The sequence below is a fragment of the Prinia subflava genome, chromosome 5, assembly GCF_021018805.1.
Source record: "Prinia subflava isolate CZ2003 ecotype Zambia chromosome 5, Cam_Psub_1.2, whole genome shotgun sequence".
Taxonomy (NCBI): Eukaryota; Metazoa; Chordata; class Aves; order Passeriformes; family Cisticolidae; genus Prinia; species Prinia subflava.
The window spans coordinates 14,583,736-14,609,431 of NC_086251.1; the positions used below are offsets into that span (position 1 = coordinate 14,583,736).

Sequence of the window (25,696 nt, forward strand, 5' to 3'; positions counted from 1 at the left end):
TCCTGGTAAATTCAAAGAGCCAAACTGTGATCCAAGGGCAGTTAATGAGGTAGTCTCAGGACAAGGCACATAAATTGTTAGTACCTTTGGTACTTGTATTATCTTTCCTGGAGGAAAGCCTGACTGCTTCTGAAATTACTTATGACTTAGATTCCTAAGCTGTTAAAAGTCTGGCCTTAGTTCTCCTACCTGACAATTAACTTCTTTTCTGTGTGTCTTTTAGATAACAGTAAATTCAAGATCTGCTTGGCCTACAGTTAGAAAATATGGATACAAAGTTGAAGATTCAGGCTTTAAGTATGCAGTTGAGACCCCAACAAAAATCAGAATTCAGTGGTTTCACAACACAGGTCTGATGATTATTGAGTTGAATAGTACCAGGGAACCAGGAGCTTTGGGACTATGTGGTAAGTATAGAGGAGTGCAAAAAATAAAGATTTTTCAGATGCTTTGCTAGGGAGAGATATTTTCCTAATTATATAACTGTTTATTGTAGGGTCTGTCCCAAAAATGTATCGCACATCACTGCAAAATTTTAAGATACTGTTAAAATTAATCTATTACTAACTTTGTTTCTTGTTGGAATTATATTTGGTATTTATTCCTCTCATTGCTCTTTGCCCACTGTGTTGCTTCTGTCTGTAAGCTCTTTGAACCACAGGCATGATTGCAGTTACCAAACCCAAATAAGAAAGACAGGTCTAAGCCCATAATTTCAAATACAGTAATTTACAGATTTAGTGTTTGATATCCAACTGATAGGAAGTGGTACGTGCTATTTTCAGTTTCTGAAGGTCAGAATTCCCAGGAAATATAAACTTTAGAAACTAATCTGAGTTTAACTGTTGGAGAAAATACTTTAGAGGGAATTTCTTAATATTGGGTCTGTTCAATAGTTACCACTGCTTTCTCTTTTTCTGAAAAGTACAGCCTTAAATAAGCTGCTGGTGGTACAGCGATTGCAAGCGTGTGTTTGCTGATGGAAATCCCCACTGTGGTAGCTGCATCTGTAAATTTATGCTGTAAATTGGAGCTGGAAATCAGGATTAAGGAGATCATATAATTAAAGTGGATATCTTTCCAGTTTCAGAAAGGGCAAATGCCTGTAGCTCAGTATCAAATATCAGGAATAGCTCAGTCCAGTTTCCAGTCCTGCTGACAGAAATGTGCTTCTCACAAAGAGAGTTTGAATTTACACCATTTTGAAATTTGATAGTTATCTCTTATTTGCCCTAACTTCTGTTTTCAGTGTTGTTCTCACTCTGTTTGGCTAATTGTTATTGTAATTAGATCAAACAGGAGCAAGACAATAAAGACAGTGGATATTTATAATAAGCCTGATTCAACTTACCCAGAGAATCTCTTTTGCCTTTACCTGTTTGATTACTGTGGTAAGGAGGATTGGGAACATTACATTCCTGGTTTACAAGGCATTTTGACTAGATGACAACACACTTCTGTGGGTGGTGTTGCACGTACAACTTCTTCAGGGAATGTGCTGTGTATTTCTGGTGCTCACCTCTGGCTGGGAGGTTCTCTGCATAAGTCTGCCTGCACTGCACAGTGCTGCCTGGTGCCACTTACAGAGCCTGCCTCAAATCAGCTCGTTGTACTGCGTCTTTTCAGGGTGAATTAGTCCAGCCTAAACTCCTTTCTGTGCTTCCTGTGTTAGTGCAAACAAAACAAGCATATTTTCTTTCTCAGATAGCTTTTAGCTGAACTGCAGTATTGGAAGGTCTTGATTTCTCAGCTTCATGGAAATGCTAAAACTGAAAAGACCATTACAGATTTGTAGCATGAGCATCCTTTGGAAGGATTCAGAAACAACAGCGTCTTTTACAGTGCAAGGATTGGGCAAATGTGGCAGCTGGCAAAGAGCTGGGATGGGAGACGAGGGATGTGGGAGGGGAACATGGACATCTCTATAGCAAAACTGGTGAAAAAGATTTAAAGCATGTCAGTTCTGGTTGCAACCATATCCTGCCAAGAAGAATGTGAAGCTTTAGTTTAGCTGTTTTAAATCTCCTTGTCAGTGTGTAAGAGAAGTGAGAAAAGATGTCCCTGACATGACAGCAGTCCTTTGAAGTCTTTCAGAACCATCGCGTACTTCCTATCTATGTGGCAAACACAGATACGAAAGGTTCACTCAGAAACAGTTTGGAAAGCTATTTTACTCTCTGAATGCCTGCTGCTGTAACACTGATTGGCATCAGGAATTGCTAAAAATGGTAAAACAGACCAGTTCTTTAGAAAGGGATGGAATCCCCAAATAGTTTTTTGAACAGATTAGGATTGTGCTTGTGGAGACGATAGAAGGAAACATTCTAGAAGTCTGATACAAAAGTCTCAGAAACTGATTAGGGAGAAAGAATGGGGGATTGATCCATCATTCTCTTTTTTTCTACCTGCTGATTTTCAAAGGCTGTTCTGAGGACACTGCTGTGATATTTGAATGTTCTTTGCTGACCACAGTCACTGTCCATATTACGTTGCTCCTTTTGCTCCAAAATGTTTCAAAATTGCTGACTATCTTAGTTAAAACAGAAAGAAAAATGTGATACTGGTATCAGATAAGCATTTTATGGTTGTTCCTTTTTCTGATAACACTTACAGTTTTAATCTTTTATACACGGAGGTGCTTTGCAACCTTTTTTAAAATGCATTTTTGTTTAGCATTTGTACAGCTGAGGAGCAAACTTCCAGTTTCATAGCTGGGCTCTCTGAGCAGCTCTTTGATGTGCAGTAGATTTCCATTCAGAGATGCATCTTTACTTTTGCTTTCCTTCATTTTTCTGAATTTTGTGTATTTTGATCCCAACAGAGACTTTTTATGTCTGTTGTAGATTGTGATACTGTCATGTTGTATAAGATTTTGAAAATATGTTCACTTTCTTGAATATGCCACTTCAAACATATTTCACATGTGTTAACCTGCTTGTTTTTTGGTTTTTTTTTTTCTTTCCTTCTGGTAATTCATAGGGTTTTGTGATAGAAGCTTGGAAAATGACTTGATGCTGCCCAACAGGACAGTTTTAAGCCAAAGCAGTTCACCCTCGACTTTTATAGACAGCTGGCAAGTGCCAGACTCGTTAAAGTATGTTGGAGAAGACAGGCATCAGGAAAGTAATTGCTCAGTCATGGACTGCTCAGAGTGCTTAAGAATGGTGTTGAACCAGACCTTCAGCAGCTGTCACCCTTATGTATGTTAACTATTTCAAAGCTTACATTTTGGGAGAGCTGCAGTTCAGATATAGTTTTGTACACTTGGTAATTTCACTGATGTGAGGCTACATGTAACTATATCTGTTGAATGAGATGTATATTTTTGTGTGTGCTTACAGTTGCAAGGTAAAAGTAATTGAAGAGTATGGCAGCTTGATAGGAGAGTTGCAGTAAGCAGCTTTCAGAATTTCACCTGCTAGTTTTGAAATACCACAAAATTCATAAAGTCACGGATAATTCAACTCCATCAATAAGATGTAGAAAAATGTGAAAGAAAATAGTTTTAGGATTTAATTAATCCTTACACTTTCAGTAATTTAACAAGTCCCATACTGCAGTAGGTAATCTGAGAACCTGCATTCTCAAAGGCTCTAGAGACAGTGTTCCAGCTTGGAGATGTGAGCCTGCAGAAGAGACCCTGAAAGCAAGCCTAAAGCAAATAACAAACTCTTGGTGTGCAAATAAATTATTTGTGGTCATATGAGTACATTTACCATTTGGCCTTTCATTTATTTTGATTTTGATAGAGGCCAAAATAGATAAAAAGCATAGAGGTAAGAAGGAACAAATTAATTGTGCCTTCTACTTGAAAAATTGTATTACGTCTTACCTTGGCACTTATAAGAGATGAAACTAAGGAGTATAATCATGTCAGTGTTCAGGAAGTCTTACTTTTAAATACTTGTGGATTATCTTTGTACACTAATGAAGGCTTACCATGAACCAAGAACTCTTGGCTTCTTTGCAGTAGATATTTTTAGAAGTCAGTCTTTCCTACTTACCATAGCCTCTCTCTTTTTTTCTTTTGTTAAGATTCCACCTGAGCAGTTCTGTGATATATGGGCTCGAGACACTGAGTACATTCGAAATCCATGCATTTCACTCGCTGCCTATGTGGCAATGTGCAACAAATTCAATATTTGCATAGAGTGGAGGAGCTCTGATTACTGCCGTAAGTATTCTGCATGTATGCCCACCTCTAGTGTTCACAGAGACAAAATTTGCCTACTTTAAGAGTTATAAGTTGAAAATACCAATGCTTCTTGAGTTTTCATGTACCTTGGTGCTGCTGCAAAAATCGGCGCCTTTGGAGAAGGGATTAGAGAAATGAAACACCTCTGAGATTAGATGGAGTGTTAGGGATGAAACCTGAGACCTCAGTGCAGCACTGCAGCAGAATTCTCCCATTGCAACACTAAAATGTAAGGCCAAATGGGATCTGTAGCTGGATCACAGCATTTCCTTATGTGTTGTCCATGATCACCTAGGAAAAGCCCCCTTCAGTGATAACATGAGAAGGTCTGTGGTTTTGAGCCATTTTTTTAAATTCTTCAGTTTGTATGGATTTTATTAACAAGTAACTGTTAAAAGGAGCTCTTACAAAATATAGTTGTAAATATGTATTCTATCCATCATGAAGGGACACATCACACTTATTTTTCTACCACAGTGATGCATTTTCTTTGGCCACTGTGAGTTATTCTGAACGCTCTATGATTGATCTGTCTAGTATTTGAAAATGTTTTTGAAGTTTGAATTATTTTGTGTCAACACTGTTGCATAGTTTGATGTCTCTTCTGCCAAAATGGAAACTGAAGCTTGATGAGAATGTTATTACAAGAAGAAAAGTAGACGGGCTTGCAGATTCATTATATTTGAATTTGTTATGTAGGTAACTGGTCTGTGTTGGTGTTTCAGAATCGTAGATCCTACCCAATCGGTGAGCACAGAAAGTTGACAAGAAGACAATAGTGTGTTCTCTTAGGTGTTGCCTCATGAGATACCACTTTAACAATGTCTGATTGATTTGCTTCCCAGCCTTCCCCTGCTCTGAAAACTTCTCCTACCAGCCTTGCATAGCTGCCTGTGAGGCTCCAGAGAGCTGTCAGAGTGATGAGGTTGCTCCTCTGGACTCCGACTCCTGCTCAGTGCTGACAGAGGGCTGCGTCTGTGCTGGAGGCACCATCCTTCACCGGACCCATACTGCTGTCTGTATTCCTGAAGAAAAATGTGGTATATTTGGATGTGATTTTCTTCTTTATTCTCTGCAAGTTGGTGGTCAGATACTTCATTATTCATAAGTTGAGTTCTGGTTTGGTGTTAAGTGAGTTTTGAATATGCCATTCATTTTGAGGATTCTCAGTATTCAGTAAACATTAACTGTGCAGGTGGGCAAGCAGGGGATGTCCTTCTGATGCACAGTTTTGCTCACTTTCTCTCAGCTGGAGGATGCTCTTCAAAGTCTTTACTTAAGTTTATGTATTCTGTTATTGTAAGTGTGTTAGTCTTGGCTTCCTTTTTACTCAAGCCTTTTACCAAGGGTCCAACCTTTTGATATTCAATGGCATTCAAATGACATGCAGCAGCAAATTAAACATTTTGAATAATGCATATGTGTGTCCTGCCAGCATTCCTGTTCATTTTCATTGCAATTCTGCCTCACCACACCAAATAATGGACCAATTCTCCTCCCTTACAACATGAACCTTAAAGATTCAGTTTATGATAAATCAGACTACTATAGCACTGTAAATTAATAATAGTTTTGACATTTGTGAAATACAAAAGTAACTTCTTTTCAAATAATTACTTTAAAAACAAAGGATTGGATTGTGATTTTAAGTAACTGGTCTTGCAGTGGAGACACAAAACAAATTGGAGGTCTGGATCTTTTGGAAGGTGTTGAGTTTTGCTTTCCTATACAAACTCAGTCATAGACTATCTCCTCATTCACTTTTTTGTGGGTGATGGACATAATCAAGCCTTTAAAACTCTGGGATTTTAATGCTTTATAGACCCACAGCCACTATGGAAAAAATGGTGATCAAAATTGGAATTTAAAAGGAATTACTTCTGTTTTCTGATGTCCTGATCTAGCTTGTACAGACAGCTCGGGAGCACCTCATGCTGTGGGTGAGATCTGGAGAACTTCTTTGAGTGGATGCTGTATGCAAAAATGTGTTGACAGTGAGACCATTATTCCAGTGGAGTACAACTGTTCAGAGATCCACAATCTGGAGTGTCAGCGATTTGCAGAAGTGGCCTTGCTTGTTCCTGATGATCAGACATGCTGTCCTCAGAAGATCTGTAGTAAGTGTTCCTTCATGGTGGTGCATACTGCCCACTGGAACATGCAGATATCCTTTCTCTGAGGTTTGCTTTCCTGTGACACATGCTACTTTTGAAGAAAATGGAAATTACTTCGGTTTGAATTTGCAGATTAGGTAGAAAACTGTAGAAGCTCTTTGACTCAATACCTAATAGGTTTTGGGGTAGAGGTAGTGGATAGGAGGAGGACTGAAATAACGCTGTGTTTTTTTGAATATGAATTGCTTTTCCCTCAAGTTTAGAGATTACTGTTTTATTTTAATATCCAAATATAAACAAATGATCTGGAGAAGAAAAAGAAATCAGATGATTATTTATCTAATATATAAAGTGAGCAGTAAAAAATTATAGAAAAGCAAGGGTTTTTCACTTAACTCTTGCTTAGCTTAGAAAGTTTCAAAAAGAAAGCAATTTTCATGTTTTAATCGCCTGGTATGGTGTTGCAGTGAGTTTTCCAGAGGAGGTTGGGTTTTTTAATTCTCACAAGGACTCAGCTCCAGTTTAACGTTGCTTCCATGGAGAGTGTTGCAGATAATGATGAGCACGTCTGAATCCTAGTGGGAGTATTTGCTGCTCTGCTGTGCTTTTCATATGCCTGTAACTTGGAGTTTTGGGGTATCTGACTGCAAATTCTGCTTGCCACTGCTCTACTCAACTTACAAATGCATAGTTTAGAAGGTGCTTGTTCCCTTTTTTCCCCCTTTATGTGACAGTTTGTAATCAGAGCCTCTGTGAGCTCCTGATCCCCGAGTGTAGCAGCTTGGAAAAGTTGGTCACCTACTACAGTGAAGAATCCTGTTGTCCCAGCTATGTTTGCGGTAGGTTCCCTTTGAAAGGTAAAAAAGTACACTCTGTAAAAAATAAAAGGTACAAAAGATGTTCAGTAAACTAAACAGATCAACTCAGAGGGATAAGGCTAGTGTGGATACCATTGTTGGCATGGCCGTTTACAAAATCCACTGTTCTCTATAGTTCTGGGTTGGTCTGTGCCTCAGTTTGAGCAGATGTGAGGCAATCCTGTGTTTTATGATCAGGCAAGGTCTTGGGATACAAGGTAAAAGTTTGTCCAAGGCAGCTTGTAGTACCTCTGTACCCCACACTGCCTTTCCTTGGAATATAGTGTAACAAGGGAGGAATGCTGAGCTTCGTCTAAAGGAATATATCTGTCTCTCTTTTTTCAGAATGTGATCCAGAAAAATGTGAACCACTGGAGCAGATGCCAAGCTGCCAAGATGATCAAACACTAATTGCTGCTCGGGTGGAGAATACCTGCTGCATTTCCTATATATGTGGTACAGTAGCCTGACTGGTTGAGATTACGAGTGTGGTTTTGCATATGCAATTATATCAATTATTATCTTGCCAATTAAGGCTCCTTGTATTTCCTTTAGGTCTCCCAATGTAGTAAGGCTTGAAAGTGGTTAAAAAAAAATTGACATTTACTTTCTAAAATATAAGAAGTGGTGGCAACCATCAAGAGTCACAGAACAGCTTTGTAATATACAACTGAGTAATATTTCTTGGTCAAGTAAAGGAGTGATAGCGTAGTCCATGGATGAAGGAAATCAGGGCTTTGGAGATTGTCCATATGCATAGTGTGAACTAGATGAGCAAATATTTTATCCGAAGGAGGACTGAAGTTATATAGGCTTTTATTCCCTGTATCCTTCTGTCACCTATGGCCTGTCTTAATTGATGACAAATATCCCATATTAAAGTATTACGCATATTTATTCAGCTCTTTTGGGTTTAGCCTTTAATGACTTGATTCAATAATGATATTGCACTTTTGCCATTAGTATATGAGCTCCAGTCTTACCATGCAGTTGTTTTCTGTTTGATAATAATCTGATAATGAGGTGCTATTGAATTTATTTTATTTTTGAACAGATAATCTGGGAAGGAAAGGACCTTCCACATGTAAAAAATTGAGTGTTAATTGGAACTGGGAATTACAATTCTGTTATTTACAGTAATCAGATTGTTTTGATCATGTGTTAGCAATTGGCTCTTCTCACTGTCCGCAGAGTCCCCTTTTGACTCCTTTTTGATAAAATGAATCTTTGCACTGTACATATTGAAAAGTTCCTGTTCTGAGTGTCATATGTGTTCAAGTGGGAGGATAACACTGCGATCAAAGGATGCATTTTATTGAGGATCAAAGATTCCTGAAAAAACAACAGCATGACTTAGTAGGAGAGAAGACCTAGCAAAAATTTTCATAACAGGAGAAGGAGGGAAAATCATGTTTGCTCACAAAAAATGTATTAATTCTTTATAGCAGGGAACAAAGGAAGAAGGAGCAAGCTGCACTGAAAATCATCCTTTTGTATAGGGTCTGTAAGCAGTGAATGCAGAGCACCTCTGCTCTCTTTTATATGAGTCTGGGACAAACTTACAGCAAATTTTCTAGACAGTAGTAAAATTTTTTTCCATTGTTTTAGATTTCAATCATTGTTTTCTCCAGCATGCAGGGCTTGCTCGGATCAAATTCCCAAATGTCAAGAAGGAGAAGTTCTCATTGTGGATGGCAACACTACTGACAGGTGTTGTCCTACATACCAGTGCAGTAAGTTTGACTTGACTTTATATTTTAAATAACAGAGAACATGGGAAATTTTGTGGTGTGTATGTTCAGTGTCAAAGTGGTAGATTAGAGATACAGCTCCACTTGCTGTATAAGCAAGCTATCATCTGTAGTCCTCAACAAATAATCTTAATTTTTAAAACTTGATGTGTGTAAAACATTTTCCAATGTCTGTATCATGGAGACAAGTGAGTGGTTTCAGACCTCAAATTCTGGGTATTTAAAATTATTTAAATACTTGTCTAGAGTATTTCGTACTCCATACTGTTATTACCTGATATCTAACAGTCAGATTTTTACTATTAGTCTTGTAAACTGGGATGTTATCCAAATGTATTTATTGTAAGTCATTCACTGTATCTTGATTAATATTTCCACTCATCCACAATGACGAACATTGCGTTTCTTGTACTTCCTTTCCATTAATTTCAGTCTGTGAAATACATCGTTGTCCTGAATTCAAATGCATGCTCGGCATGTCTCTGGTGGAGGTGTGGAGCCCGGAGAAGTGCTGCCCCTTCCGGACATGTGGTAAAATCACTGATTTTCGCTATGGTTGCCTGAGACAACGAGAAATGACAGCAGCTTTGGCCCCTTGGATTTAAGCCTGGTTTCAGCCAGCTACACCATTGTGACCTGCTCATGAGCAAACAATACAGAAAAGTCATTTCAAGTTACAGAACTTCCTAATCTGCCTGTTTTGCTTTTCTTGCACCCTGTAGAATTTGTCTGTCCAAACTGGATTATCTCCCACCTTGAAAGTATTGTAAGAGTTACTGTACTGTGTTTGCTGACTTTTATAGCTGGGATTTTTATTCTCTCTGTTGCTCTGTTGTAAGCAAGTGGCACACAAATTGCTAAACTTCTGTTTCTGGTGTTGTATTTTGTTTCAGAATGTGCGTGTGAAACAATCCCCAAACCTCAGTGCAAACTGGTATGAAATTTATCTTGTCACTGTTCTTTTATTAATTATGAATTATTAATGAATCTATTTATCAATATCTGAAAAGTAGATTCATCAGTGAAATACGAAATTGCACATTATCACCTCTTTTCTAAAAAACTACTTACTTTAGAGTAAGGTATACAGTTTTAAGAAGCCACCTAAGTCTAAATACCTTGCAGAATAAAATGACTCTACAGCCCTGATACTTCCAGAGCTTTTTATTACCATATTCTGCCCAATATATTGATAGAGTAGGACTGCTTCCATGCACACAGGGTAAGTTAGAATAAAATTTGGGGTTTAAAGTGTTGAACTAAATGCATTCAAGCAATCACTGTTGCTATTATTTGTTATGGTTAATATGTTAACATACATCATATGTTAACATGCACTCAGGCTGCTGACTGAGCAGAACCCTCAAGAGATACTGCTACGCAAATTCTGAAGGAAAGCTGTTTAAAAGAAAAAGGTCATATAAATAAGGAAACCCACTGTTGTTTCATGTGTATTTTTTTCTTTTTCTATTTTTATACCCATAGGGGCAGAAACTTCAGATAGATGAACTGTTTCAGAACAGTACAGAAAATGTCTGTAACTGTGTGCAGTACAAATGTGGTAAGTCAGAAAATAATTTAATTCAAAGAAACATCCTTTCTTAGAGTGCTAAGGGAAATCAGGAATTAAAAATCAGGCGTTCACTTTGAACATGGCACCGAAGAGAACAGGATTGATTTATTTAATTCACAAATAATGCTAATTCTCCTCTGTGTCCTCTGTAATTAGTGGGGAGAAATAGGCACTCCTCAGGTACATTTCTTATTCTGAAATAGTCTTCCAAAATGAAACAGGTGAAGAAGTCTGCACTGTCACTCGGGTGCAGCTAAAAGAATATTATTTATTTATTTAGATTTCATTTATGGCTGTATTTGAAAATATTTGGCAACTACAGTGAAACATTAGATTACTATCACTGATCTGTTTGAAAATGTGGCCCATAATTCTAAAATAGGTGGAATAGCTTTTTCCACTTCCATTTCACTGTTTGAAATGTTTTTAGGGGAGTTTTGATGCCAAGCTGATTGTCCTGAGAATGCTGTTTGTGTTTTCTTGCAGTGAGAGACAAAGTTTGCCTGAGTAATGAGAGAGGTGTGCTGCTTCCTGGGCAGAGAATTGCAGAACACAGTGCAGATGGCATTTGCCATATTTCCTATTGCACAGATGTGATTGATCCCTCCACTAAATACTACAAAATAAACTCGTCTTCGATAGACTGCGCTGTTAAGTGCAAAGCTGTAAGAAACTCAGAAATGTAGACCTCTATGTTGTGTCTGGTGGCCTGAATCACTTTGTGATGGGTTTTCTTGAGCAGATGACAGTCATAGAGCAAGTTGGAAAGAGTAATTAGGATATCTCGCTCTAATGATGTGCTTCCACAATTCTGATGGAAGTTTATAAAAATTCTCCCTCCCTCCACTGTTTTCTCTGCTGCATAAATATTACACAAACTAAAGTATACAGTGAATGACTCCTTGGATTAATGGCATGCTACCTTCTTGCATCCCTGCAGAATTTCAGCTACATTATATGCAGACTGGTACAAATTCCTGGCAGACATTAGCTGAATAAGAATCAGAAAGAGAATAATTATAAATAGAAGAAGAATTCTAAATGTGGTGAAAACAGCTTTATAAAATAAGTAAATGTTACATTGTCATTTTACAAGATATGATACATTACCATGGAAATACTATACAGAAATTTTTTCTAATTTTATAATTACTTGATGTCTAATGTGTAAAAAGTTAAAATTTCAGTGCTTCTTGAAGTAAGCTGTCACATCTGAAAATGGTAGAAAGGCCAATTATCTCTCTCAGATTTGGAACTCTTCCCCTTTTACTTCAATTAAGATCAAAGTTATTTTATAAAAGCCTCATGAGTGTGCAGTGTGTGCAAATGTAAACTATGTGGTTTTGGAAGTTATTTAAAAAATATTCCTAAAATCAGATGCCTGAAAAAGACTCCTGCCTGTTACAGTAGTAAAACGTTGAACTGCAAGATGATCTCACACAAGGAATAATCTGTTTGATTTTGGCAGAACCAAGTCTATCAGCCTCCAAAAGATTTAACAACTTGCTGTGGTAGCTGCAAGAACTTGTCTTGTCTCTACACGTTCAGCAATGGCACAGTTACCAGTTTTAAGGTGAGTTTGCAAATTTGATTCCCTCAAAATATTTAGAACTAAACAAAAATTTATTAAATAATGTACATATCTTGCTGTATAAAATATGCAGAAAAGAGCTTTATTTAGCCAAATACTAGGAATAGTTTTGCATGTACACAACATTAATTCATTGGAAAGTCAACCATATAACTCTCAACAAAAATTAAAGGATTCTGATATATATGAGAGAATTGCCATCAACTAGATTATATTAGAACCTGCTTAACATTATGCATTTTTATTGGACTTTCAAATGCAGTACTTAAACAGAACTTGAATAGGCATCTAAATTGTGAAATTGTTTAATTAATATTTGAAATACTGGTTTTTTACTGTGAGTGAAGTTTCTGCTTTAAAATTTTTGGCAGCCCGGTGCTGTTTGGATTTCCAACTGCATCAGATACGAATGCACCAACACAGCGATAGGACCAGTTCTGGTTTCCTCTGCAGTTGGATGCCCGCCCTTTAATGAAACTGAATGTGTGAAGGTCAGTGTACAAGACATTGTTGGCATTCTAGCTGTGATTTGTGTTTGTATGAAAAGATTTAACTCTGACAAAAGGTGCTTTTAACTCAAGAAGGAAAAAATTATTAATTCTGGTAGTGCCTGTATTTTTTCCCAGACATTTAAAGGTAAAAGGTATAACCACACATCTACTGTGCGTGCCACCAGGCTGCTGAGTTACACAGCTGGACACTCCTCTTCTGATTCTTAGAATATATATTTTTTAAATTGGGGTTTGTAATATCAAACTAGTCTTCGTACAACTGTCTGAACTTGGATGCTTTTCTGGGCTGGACCTTCCCTTTCTAACATTTTCTGTGTACAGCAATGTGATTCAGCACAGTGATCAAAACATTGGAAAAAGGCAAGATTGTCTGAAAATCAGGAGCATCTTTTCCCCAGTGACACATAAAGTTTTATGAACTAGTTTTGGAACAAGAACAGAAATCCTATTTGAGTTTGCAAAATGAGATTATACTAAGTGCCAGGAAATGGAGGCAAGCAGAATTCTATTACTACTGTCTGTAATTCTACATTTTCATGTGGATAGAAAGCTACTTTCCTTGGTGGATGATGTTTCACAAACAGGGAACAGTCCTAAAAGAACTGAGTTGCTGTAGTTCTTCCTCACAAATAGCACTGGCTTGGTTCTTCAGAACAGTCTCAGTTTCGTAGCCCAACCTTCATCCATTCACCAGAGTGTTGCATTTGCCTGAATAATTATGCAGAGCTTTATATGAAAGATATTTCTAATAGTGCAGATACATGGGAATGAATGCTTGAAAAATATCAAGATTTTTCTCTTTATTTTATCTCTTGGTCAGGTTGGAGGCTATGTTGTGCCATTCTTAGAAGGATGCTGCAAAACATGTAAGTGATTATTGACAATTCCTGCCTCACAAGTCTCTCTGATCTGTTATCTTATGAATAAAGTGGATTATTTGCCATATGAAAGCTTGATTCACATCTCAAAGGCTGTACTTTTGCCAGGTTTACTCATGTAAATAACAGTGAAAATAGTGGAGTTAAATTAAAAGAAAACACTTTAATGTGGAAGCATTTACTCCACTGATAGTGATTGCAGCTGGTCGCTGAAATTTGTACCTCGAGTATTTTGTAAATTCTTGTGTAAAACTCCTCAAAATTTTAGGTATTGTATTTAGTAAAGTAAAAGGTACTGTATTTTAGAAGGCACCTCAAAACAATACTTCATCTACATTAATATCTTCATATTTTGTAAAAATTAAGATTGAGCTGTGTGGTTTCTAAGTTAATTTTGTAAATAATTAATATAGTAATTAATAGGCAGTTAAGAAACCTTCAGGCAGTATCTTTTAAAAGATCCTACAATTTAAAAATTCCCCTTTTGATTATCTGTGAGAGCTAATAAAGATTCTCTGGGGGAAAAAAAGCAGATTAAAAATTCTCCACAGAATAGATTTGAAAGATAGTATGGCTTAATAGAAATCAAGGAAATAGAAATAATTTTTTTCTTAACAAATTGGTACATAGGTGAAACATTTTGGCTGATTTCATGAAGGCCTTAGGCTCAAGTTGATACTGTTAGAAGCAACTGAAAAGGAGATTTTTGAACTGGGCAGTATAATAGTATTTTAAAATGCAAAAATCTGACTTAATTTGCATAAGTGGCTGAAATAGTGACCTGAAAGTGGGAGAGAGCTGGAGAAAAGTGCAGGTATTTCCTGCTGGGTGGGATGGAGCTTGCACAGCCATGACTACCTGACGTGGCAGCATGTGCACAGGTACTGCAGTGCTTTGTGTGCTGCCCACAGAGGGCAGGTACCTTTTGGTGCTACTGACTTGTATCACATTTTGTAGTAAAAAGTTTATGGAAACTGTGCAAGATTTATCTGTTGGTTTGTTTTGGTTTTTTTTTTTTTCTGCTTCCGCTGCAAGGGAATGATAATATCCAAGTTTTTTTCCCTCTGATGGACCTGTGCACTTGTCCTACCTAGTTCTTGTGGTAGATTCTCCATAGGCACTCTGAGATCAGTTTTTGATTATCAGACATTGCCCTTCAATGCCCTATCAGCCAAATAAACCATCCTCTGAACAAATTATTACTAATTTAGACAGAGGTGCATTTGATACTTTCCAACAGGGCAGAAGATCTTGCTGCTATGCTTAGAGAAAGATAGTAATCCTGCTCCTTAATTGTCAAAGACAAAAGTAAATTAACCTGGGGCATGCTTCACAAAGTCAAATTAAACCCTCGAAGAACAGAGTGACTTCTGAGATGTATTTCACAAGTACATTCCTGGAATTTGGATTTCACACCTGCTTGTGCACAACACAAAACCTCTGTGAATTATGTAGTTCATTTTGGTTCCAAGCAAACCTGCCATGAGAGCTGTCAGTCAGTTGTAACTGGGGGAGACGTTTTATGAGAAGTATTATCCGTGTTTTGTTTTCTTTTGAAGTACTTAAATTGCGAGTTTTATTTTCAGTTTTAATTGGTCTTGAAAATGAAGAGCTAGGAGCTCCATCAAAACATAGAGAGGAAATTACACTGTTTCTCTGTAGCCCCAAAGACATATTGAACTCAGGATACCAGATTGGCTTGGTTGTACCATTGTAAACCAGATTGTTCCTGGGTTGCACTTGGGGTTTATTACTTAGCAATGCAAGTAATGCCTGGATGTGGTACTTAGCTGCTGGAACCATGAACCCTGCCTGAGCAGGGAAGCAGGACCAGGTGACCTCCAGAGGTCTCTTCCAGCCTCAGCCATTCTGTGATCCTGTAATATACAGACATTTTAAAGCTGAATTCTGTTTTTCAAAATCTAGTAGCTCCCAAATGTTTTCATACTACCGGAGATCCTCTGTAACACGTGCTCTGTTCAATGTGTAATATTCTTACCAGGTTCTTCAGTGTCAGTGCTCCTCCCATTCCTTGTTAGCCCAGTCACTCCTACAGCCTATGTTGGCTGTCACACAGGTACCTTTTCCTGAAATAAGTAGGACCAACCCAAACAGCATCATTGTTGATTTCCAACAATGTACTCCCTGATAGGAGCGCCAGACCTCTCCTTACCCAATTATTGCCAGAGCTGCAGTGTAGCACAGCTGCTCATGGCTGCTCAGAGTGGCTCCCATTTTGGTTTGTTTTTCACTTTGCACTGTGTGGGCGGTGCATTGTTGTCAGCCAACAATGTACTGTTGGTAGTAAGCACTTGCATAGTCTTTAGCTTGCTGCATGTGTAAAATTGCTGTGTTTAAAAGGGTAAACTAATTCCATCATGTTTACAGTGCACTAGAACATAGAGACTAATTGCTTTGCTTGTTAAAGCTTGTCATGTCAGCCACATTTCTGCAGATGATGTGTCATAACGTTTTGCTTCCAGTGCCATGTACAGTAGAAGCAAGTGATTGTTTTCCCATCCATAGTTAGGACACTATACTGAGAACAGCAAGCCTGTGTTTAGTCCATGAAAATTGGAGATTATCTTTGTTCTTTTTCATAAAGCATGTTAACTCTTTGAATTGTAACATACTTGTTTTGGCATTTATTTTGTGAAAACAACTCTCCAAATTTCTGTAAGAGAAATTATGTTAACTGTAATTTTGTACACCACTGAGTGATACATCTACATTTAACTACACTTATGACTCCAGGACTACTAAATCAAAATCTGTGTTTCTCTTTCATATTGCTGTCACTTTAAGTGACCACAGTGCTATGAATCAACCAAGAAACCAAGCAAGGATTTTCAGCCATACAGATGGTGCAAAAGAATCTCATCATGTTACGACAAATAAAATGCTCCCATGTTTTGTAAGGTTCTTCATGTAAACATATATTTGTTGTAAACCTCATTTAAAAAGCACTGGATATTAAACCACATGCATGGAAATACATTATATATTTATTTTGTATGAGATACAATGTACTTTCACCATAGCCTGGATGAAGTCATAGTCACAGCTGCACTGAATTCTCCACCCTACACACCATGTATAATGTAGAAGAAGAAAGAACCATGAAAAGAACTGTGAAAAACAAGAAATAACGGTGAGTTGGGTTTTTTTAAAAACAGGTGGTTTTTTCTTCATTTCTCAATCCATTTTTTCCCTAAACAAACATAATTCAGTGACAGTCAAGCAGTAGCCAGACATTTTCCTGTCTATAGGTTTTTGTTTCCAAGATGATTTATTGCTGTCCTTTCTGGCATGTGGTAGAAAACTCCGCTGTGTCTAGAAAGAGTACCAGGCATATATAATTAAAGAAAAAAAAAAAAAAGGGAAGAAAACCCCCAAACAAACAACATTTAAAAACTGTTTCTCTAAGAAGCAGTACTACTACAGTTTAACAGAGCAGGGATTAGAGTGATTAGAGCAGGCAACTGGACATGGTGCATCAAGATGTAATTAAATTGTGTCAGTGTTCAATAATGGGTATTATTCAAACCAGCGAATCCTTTACTGCCCTTGCTTTTTTGGAGCTAACAGTATTCCCCTTCTGTCAAACTCTTTGCATTTCTTGGCTCAAAGAAAATGCAACTCTGTAAGAGGAGAGTCTTTGGGGGTTGCATCATGGCATGTAAAATCTGGTGTGAAACAGTGGAAACTCTTCTAATGTTCATTCTCTTACAGATCTGCAATGTGATGTGGTTTATCAGAACAGAGAGGATCATCCTCAGAAGATACTGTTCCTCCTGTTCTCTTACAACTGAACTTTACACTGAACATCTTTGTTTTTCTTCCAATGTTTGGTGTTTCCTTGTTAAATTAAATTTAGCTCCTCATTTGATTTCATGATTTCTTGTGATCTCTTTTATTTGATCCATGTGCCTTGTACATACTTCTATGAGAAACATTGTGGAAGTAATGTAAATGAAAATAAAAAGTTTCATTTGTTCACTGGTGTTTTTGATTTAATAAAAACATACAGAAATGTAAAGCCCCCTGAAACCCTGTTCTTCATCAGGTTCTGTTATGTATTCTGTTACATATTTAAGTTTTGTTTATACCACTGGAATGTGAGGGCTGCTGTTAAAGTTTGTTGTATTTATTTCGTGGAAAATGCACTTTAATTAACTAACAAATTTACCTTTTGATAATGATATAATTTGGTATCATAAACAAGTTAAATGAATTTACAAGTCTTCTCACAGGAGAGTGTGATCAATTTTACGGAAGTTTTTGAAAACAGTGGACTTGCTGATAAAAGGCTTCTGAGTGAAGAATAAGCTTTTTATAGTTGTTATTAAAGATTAAAAGAGACAGATACTCTAACAAATTAAATAATTTTAAAAGTGATTCAGTGTGCAGCTAATGTCCCTTCACCAAAGTTTTGTATGTGCAGTGATGTACTGGGTATTTTCTTCGTTGTGTCAGTTGAACCCATTAAACGGTCAGGAGTGTTCTTGTCTCTGAAATGTTAGAAGTTTGAGCTGATATTTTTAAATCTATGCCCATTTTGCAGGTAAGGAAGATGGTAAATTCTGTAAGAAGGTGACTGTGAGGATGACCATCCGCAAGAACGACTGCAGGAGTAACACACCAGTAAGTAGATAGCCAATGTAATTTATTTCAATAGATGAGAAAAAATAGGAGATGTTAAAAAGAGGGAAGAAAGGGAACTCAGATTCCACAAGGCCATGGTCTCCATTTCTGTCGTAGAGACACGTTGCTGTGTTTCACAGAGCTGTTCTAGTGCTTCCCTACATTCTCAGCAGTCATCTTCTCAATAATAAAAAAAGGATGTTGTTACTTCTTTTTGTGTGCATTTAGGTGCATGTCGATTTCATCTCATTTCACCCTATACTGCAATTGCTCTATGCAAATTAACCATTATAGCTGAACCTTGCCCTGATATTCTACAGCTAAACTGGCTGCAGATGTGTGTAATTTTTCATCTGCCCAGGGACAGTGCTTGAATGCCAACTTCATGAAGAAAGGAATCGTGGATCCTGAAAGCTTTTTTTAGGCAGCAGCCTGAGCTCACTGTAAAATGTGAAGGAAGAATGAGGCACTATCTGTGTGTCTATCAAAGGATTTAGTGTTGGAGGACACCAACCGTGTCCTGCTGAGCAGTGAGGCCGAGAGCAGCAGCAAGGGTGCAGACAGACGTCTCGTGTGAGATGTGTAAGAGCGCCTGGAAAAGCTGTAATAAAAGAGAGCAGGGAAACAGCTGTAGCCTCTAAAATGACTCCAAGAGTACATTTAGTAGAGAAAGCTGTTGAGCAGCCAGGACATTTATTCTCAGTGTTTCATTGAACAGAAACACAAATCCTGACTATTAAATTTGAAAAAAATTACCAGTTCCTTAAGCCTATTTGTCTTACAGTCTATATTACACATTTGGTATTGTTAGTAGTAATTCCCCTTGGCTTTCCAAAGGATCGGTTCTTTTATTCCTCCTTGCTGACACCCAGTATAGCAACGCTGCATCAGAGTATCACGGAATTGAATACTGTAGGGAGTTGTGGAAAAGAACATTTGGTGCTGTGCTCAAGCCAAGGTTGTTATGAATACTTTAAAATTCAAACCTGAAATTGCTTCTTTGTATCTGTTAAAATAACGCAAATCTGTTACTGAAATGGACAGAAAAGTCATCATTAACATTAAAATTGAGATCTGTCTGGGCACTTCAGAGCTGATTTCCAGATGTAGTGGGATTTCATAAGAGAAATATGTCCACATTTTTTGAGTGCTTTGCTATTGGATTTGGGTGCCTAATGTCTTCAGAATTCCTAGAGAGCCCCTAACTCTCCTACCTGCTGCCGTGTGTTAACGATTGCCTGTGTGTGTTGCCAGGTGAACATCGTCTCGTGTGACGGAAAGTGCCCGTCCGCCAGCATTTACAACTACAACATCAACACCTACGCCAGGTTCTGCAAGTGCTGCAGGGAGCTCGGGCTGCAGAGAAGGACTGTGCAGCTCTACTGCACCAGCAATTCAACCTGGGTCAGCTATTCCATACAAGAGCCCACAGATTGCTCTTGCCAGTGGTCTTAAAAAAAACAAACCAAAACAAAAACAAACAAGCCCCGCTATTCCCAGGATAACTTTATAATAGTTTATCTATTAAAAATATAATAGCCAGTTCTCTGAATTTCACTGCAAAAGACCACAAGTACATTTGGACTGTCTTAAATTTCTGAAAAGTGTCTTTGCATCATTTGTATTGTGATTGGTGTTCATTTTCCTTCACAGGGATTGTTTTAAGTGTTCTTGTGATACGTGCCAACATAAAGGTGATTTACATTAGTGACATCTAAAGAGAAAGAACACCATCTATTTTGTTCTGGAAGGCTGATTCACTCTTTGTCAAGCCCCCATTCCAGTTCTACATCATTGCCCAACTTACCTGGCAGCAGTCACTGTTTTGAAAGCATTGCAATTGTGCAAGTATGTTTAGTATCTATTCAGAAAAATTCTTTGGACAACACGAGAAGAATTTTCAGTTTAAATCATATTCCTATTGCTAACTAGAGCATGTATAAAAAATTTAGTTTAGGGGTTTTTTGTTTATTTTTTTTTAGTCAGGGAAACATTATTCATACTGGTAACTGTATGTAATATTCCCTGGGAATCATTTCAGTTGCTGTAGTGTATTTTATATTGTAGTGAAAAGCATTATGGCTAGCATGTGTTTATGGAACAGATCTGCTGTCTTTAGGCTGTCTAGATTAGCCAGTCACTTTATCTTTCTGCTAAATAATATGACATAAACTGAAAATACACAGATTGAAAAGTGAAAACCATTTTATATTCTTTTGTATAGATATAACTTAAATGAAAACTTTTGTCTTATGAAATGAACCATACTTAAATTGTCTCTTTAGGAGAATGAACATTGTTTAATGCTGATTTTAAAGATGTGACAGTTCATTAGGAAAAAGAAAATGAGGATTATATATCTGCCTCAAAAACAAAATTGAAAATCTTTGTCACCTGTATAGTAGATGCAACTTCTTATGGTAAGTGCTTGAAATTCAAAATGGACAACTGTAAGGTTTAAAATTTCAAAAGCAATTTTTTATGAACTTGAAAAATTACTTTTTTTTGTAATGAACTAATTTTTTCTTCTCTAAGTTAATGTTACTATTCTGTTCTTTAAGAAATGCCACCCAGATAGAGCAAAAATTCAGTAGCTTTTGTTTTGTAGATTAAAATTGTAGATAGCATGCAGTGATACACTTGAGATTTATAAGAGTAAATAGATCTCAGTATACCCTCTCTGGAAGCTGCTTGTCTGCAGTAAATGCAAAGAAAAATGCATTGTTAAAATCAATCATGTGAACATTTTTGATATTTTGTATACTGTACATTTCATTCTTACAATATCTAATAAACAACAGGAAGTCTTATTTTGTTACAATTAATTTTGCTATCATTGCTAGAGCAGCTTACTGCCTTGTAATGAAACACATTATATTTGCTAATACTTTTCTTCTGTGGCACACATGGGTAATTTTAGGGTTTGCTGATATCACAAGTTGTACATCCAGGAGGAAGACTTGCTTATGGATTTTTTAAAATCTCCATATTTTTCTGATTTCATCACAGTTCACTTTCAGCCTCAGAAATGCCAAATTCATCTACATAATTTTATTCAAAACAAAAATTGGAAAACACTTGTTCATCAGACTGTAACAACAAAACTCTGACACTATCTGACTATTTGTCCTGGAAAAACGGGGGAAAGGAGGTGATTTTCTGCACATTCCCTGTCCATATATTTTCTAAATTAACCTTCAGTTTGACTGCAATGCGTAGACTGTGTTTTGAGTAATTGTTGTGTACTGATGATCATCCTCCAGTACCTAGGGCCAAATGTGTCTTTAAGCTCAACATGTTTCTGCAGTCCCTGCTCACTTTGCAGATCATGCTTCTTTTTCAAACCTGTTTTCTAAATAGCAACAAGGGACAGAATTTGGGAGAAGTCCATCCTTTGGAAATCCAGGGGAAAAAAATGCTGTTCATAAGGCATTGAGCAGGGTTAAATCCTTGATGCCATGTGCTTAAAATTCATGCTTTGGCATTTTCAAAGAAGAAGTGCAGCCTTCTTTAGTTTACCAGCTGGCAGATGCCATCCTAGAGGGCTGGAATTAATAAAAAGACACGTTTCTTCTGCTCTCAACCAAGGTATTTGTTGTGAAGTGCCAAACACACCATGAGGGACAGGACTGAAGCAGGAATTAGGCCAACCAACATTTTTCCCTCTGCTGCAGCATGGTCCCTCCTCTTGCCCCTTGAGCAGAGAGCTCGTTGTTTCTAGCAGTTCAAGACAGTAACTCTAAAAAGCATTTGAGATCCAAACTTTCAGCTCTTGGTTGAAGAGAAAAGTCAATGCAGGTGGCAAGAACAGAAAGCTGACAGTACTGTGTCTTGTAACCACAATTAAACACTGCTGCTGCTGCTGCTACTTCAGCAGTAAAACAATAAACATCGTGGTAAGTCCCTACTTCTACTCTTGCAAACATTAGGCTTATGCTGGGAGAAACATGGGAAAAGATTCAAACTGCCTCTGATGTGGCAGGGAAAGTTACTTTAATCCAGCCCCAGTTTTAAATTCCTTCACACATCCTCAGCCTACCTGTGTGTGTTCGAAGCCACCCAGGCCCTTACCATGTATTTACCTTACACTGCATTTGCACAAAGGAGCTCAGCTGGAAAAAGATGTGCTCTATTTGTATTTACACTTCTTCAGAAACCAAAGGAACCTCAGTGTGGGTTTCATCTGGCCCTTCCATGCTGGAGGTACTTGGTAACAATTACTGAGTTCTAAAATAATTTTATTTTCTTTTTATTAAGTCCTTTGCTTGAAACTGATCTGAAACTTCTTGAGGCTTCTTAACATATCTTTGAAAGTCTCAGAACTTTATTCTGAGACTTTATTCCACCCCAATAAGCCTGTTCTCACAGGTGTTTGAATGCATGGAATTTCTTCACAAAACTGATTCCTAATGTTGGGAGGGAAATGTCATAGGCTTGTAGTTCATTAAATCTAGGAATTAAAATCTCTCTAATTCTAGGTGGTTTTCCATCTTTGAATAAAATGTTTCATGTTTGAGTACAGAAACATTGGTTGGTTGTTACAGTGCCAATTGCCCATTTTCATCTCATTTAAAAAATATTTGCATTACCTCAAGCAAGCTTACCCAGCCTTGATTCACAGGAAGATAAGTGACTTGGCAGCTGGACTCTTGAATTTTATGGATATTGGCCCTTGAGAAAGGCCTTTTAGAAAAAATAGAATGATATCAATTGTGTTTTCTAAATGCTCGCTGGGGTTATTAGTACATGATCTGGACTCAGGATAATGGCCTCTTGAGTAATGCTTCTTCTAATTAGTGGTAGGGCTGCCTGGTGGTTTGGAAAATAATCTGAGATACTGGCATCTACTGGGCTGCAGTTTAATGTGAACTATTAGTCACAAGTTAAATAACTTACACCCCCTCAGACAGCTCTCAAGTATGCAGCCCATGAAGTCAGACCAAAATCATTCAAAAAATTTTGCCCTCACTCTTATCTCTGCCCACACCACCATCTCTCTCCCCCGTACAAGTGGCTAGCTATGAATAATTAAAATGAGGTAACAGCTGCTATGCAGATGGTGATTTTTTGGAAAAATCCCCTCTTAGTGTGATGAAGACATCTGACCTCTTTGGAAATAGTGCCTGACAGACTGCCATCCCCTCAGATCTGCTTTCTGTGTGGACTTCTGACCAAGGCTTTGATCATGTCACTTCACATCAGCTGTTTATTACATAGATATCTGAATTAACTCAGGTGTCCAGGCTTGATGCATCACCAAAGAGAGCTGCATCCAGAGAGTGACTCAACCTATCCTAAAATAAGTGTCTAAGATTGTAATGGTGATTTATCCTCCAGATCCACCATCTTTCCTTTTCACTGTGGAGAGAACCTGGATGGTAAAACACGGTTGGGTAATTTGCTTTTGGACTATTAAAATTAGTTAGAATTAAATTCACCTTTAATGGTTAAAGAAAATTCAACAGGCTCAAAAGTCAGATACGCTGATAGTGTTTATGGCATATCTTATCTGACTACCTCATATGAGGTGATTAGTGGTAATATTTGGTTTCATGAAGCTGAGTTGAGTATCATTTGTCTTTTTTGGTGTCTCCTGTATGTTTCCAAGTTTATTTTGTATAACAGCTAAAAAGTATCCCTGTATCTCTAGAGCTGAAGACAGACATCATCATCAGCCAAACCTTCAAGATGGAAAAGCACAGCTGAATTTGCTAAGATGTCATGTGTTTATTTCCGTGACAATGTCTTCTATTAGCTGGAAAAGATCTGTGAGTGAATTTTAACATATTTCTGTTTTATCAACCTTTTATTGTGTAGATGTTGGCTTGAGATCTGCAGGTGATTTGTGATCTTGCTTTCTAAGCTTTTGGCTTCCAAGGTATTTAAGGTAATGTGATTCTTCAGAAAACAGTGAAACCCTTCTAGGAAATATAAATAAATTGTTTGCTTATTGTACCTACTTGGGACAACTTTGAAAAAAAAAAAAAACCAGCCCATATTTGGTTAAATTCCCTAAAATCTTAAAAATGGTTTTCTGGCAACTTCCTTATTTTCATATATTTAGTTGAAATACCAATATCTTGGATCCTGACTCTCACTCTTTTCATTTCTGCTCTGGAAGAGGAGTAGAAAAGAGGTAAGGAATAGTTTTAGTGAAAACATTTAGAAGTTTTCCTCTTCAAATTGGACTGGCAATCCCAATTATCACGAAGATGTTACACAGAGGAAAGTGGGAGTCAGTACCTGAGGGAGCCTCTCGGGATTTTCAGCATTAGAGATGAGAAAAAAGTCCTTCCCTTGATAATGAGTGAAAACTGGTATGTTCTGTGGTTACTGATGGCAAGGGGCTTGAGTGCAGCCCTTGTGTAGGATTACTGCAGGTAACAGAAGTTTCTCTCCCATCTGATTCATGTGTCAAAGGCTAAAGGAGGAGCGTGGGGGCCTTCAGGTAGCTCTAATAATGAGAGTCTTGTAATTACCTATAACTGACATGAAATGAAAGAAAATATAACCTAGTATCCTATAAATGCCGTATTTAAGCTGATCTCTGGAAGGAAATTTACAGCATTTGCACATTTTTTTTGTTGGCTCCAAGACTGGAACACAGGGGGAAGGGAAGGTATCATTTTTAGGCTTCAGATTTGGCCATATTGTAGCACTTCCAAATCTTCTGTCAACACTGGCGTGATGTTGCATTCATTAAAAAATGCACGACCTTTTAACATATCCATCTGTTATATAAATAAAAAATAATACAGCCCTCTATTTTTAAGGTATGCTAATCCTGCATGGCCATGGTCTAATTATCAAATGATTTCATGCTACCCTGGTGGCAGGCAACATCCAGACCACTGAACACTTGCTATGGATCTCTCATTAAATCCCTCTTGCACAGTTTCATTCATAAATTTACCATGGCTTTAAAAAAAAAAATAGTTTGGTGCTTATACAGCAATATCAAATAAGAGCAGTGTGTTTCCAGAATGCAGCAACATTTTTCAGATTCTCCACTTCATGCATGACTGAGTAATGGGTGGCAAACTCCGTTATTGCTGCCTTTTACCCTGAGTGGAAGCCTTGCTGCTGGTGGGGAGAGCGTAGTGGTTGTGCCCAGAGATGAGATGCCCTGAATGTCACCTTTGTGGAGCTTGGATATTCTGCTCTCTCCACAAGCTTCATCTTGATTAATAGGTGCCCCAAGCTGGGTACCAAGACTCCTGATCCTGGGCTCCTTTCTGGCTATGTTGGAGCTAGCACAGGGATGCTGGGATGCTCATGGCTCTTGCCTTCTCTGATGTTCCTCCAGCACTATCCTGTGCCTGTTCCCAAGTGAAAAATAGAGCCTTAGAGCTTAACATGTCATGTGTAAGCTTGGAGAGCCAAAACGCAAGAAAAATGGTGGGTTTGTTGGTCAAGTTGTTAATTTAACTTTGGAAAGGCTTGGATATTACTTGGTGGAAGTGGGTAGTGGAAGTGTTTGCTTATTTCCATATGGCAATTTTAAACTTTTTAATTCAGTGCAAATGGCTTATTCTCAAGCGACCATACGATTAACTCCATTAACAGTGGAATTATTAGAAA

General features: G+C 37.6%; 1 protein-coding gene across 1 annotated transcript in view; it reads left to right on the top strand.

Moving 5' to 3' along the window:
- OTOG (otogelin) overlaps positions 1–20,936 on the top strand; it is a 96,127-nt gene extending 75,191 nt beyond the window's left edge. Inside the window, exons 40-56 of the mRNA XM_063398102.1 lie at positions 224–407; positions 2,980–3,200; positions 4,036–4,174; positions 5,041–5,235; positions 6,100–6,312; positions 7,044–7,148; positions 7,512–7,622; positions 8,798–8,899; positions 9,350–9,448; positions 9,811–9,851; positions 10,403–10,478; positions 10,977–11,155; positions 11,959–12,063; positions 12,453–12,572; positions 13,414–13,459; positions 18,036–18,115; positions 19,370–20,936. Of these exons, the coding sequence (XP_063254172.1) occupies positions 224–407; positions 2,980–3,200; positions 4,036–4,174; positions 5,041–5,235; positions 6,100–6,312; positions 7,044–7,148; positions 7,512–7,622; positions 8,798–8,899; positions 9,350–9,448; positions 9,811–9,851; positions 10,403–10,478; positions 10,977–11,155; positions 11,959–12,063; positions 12,453–12,572; positions 13,414–13,459; positions 18,036–18,115; positions 19,370–19,570 (2,217 nt within the window). The 3' untranslated portion in view covers positions 19,571–20,936. The remainder of the gene's footprint in view (positions 1–223; positions 408–2,979; positions 3,201–4,035; positions 4,175–5,040; positions 5,236–6,099; positions 6,313–7,043; positions 7,149–7,511; positions 7,623–8,797; positions 8,900–9,349; positions 9,449–9,810; positions 9,852–10,402; positions 10,479–10,976; positions 11,156–11,958; positions 12,064–12,452; positions 12,573–13,413; positions 13,460–18,035; positions 18,116–19,369) is intronic.
- Positions 20,937–25,696: the final 4,760 nt, after the last annotated feature.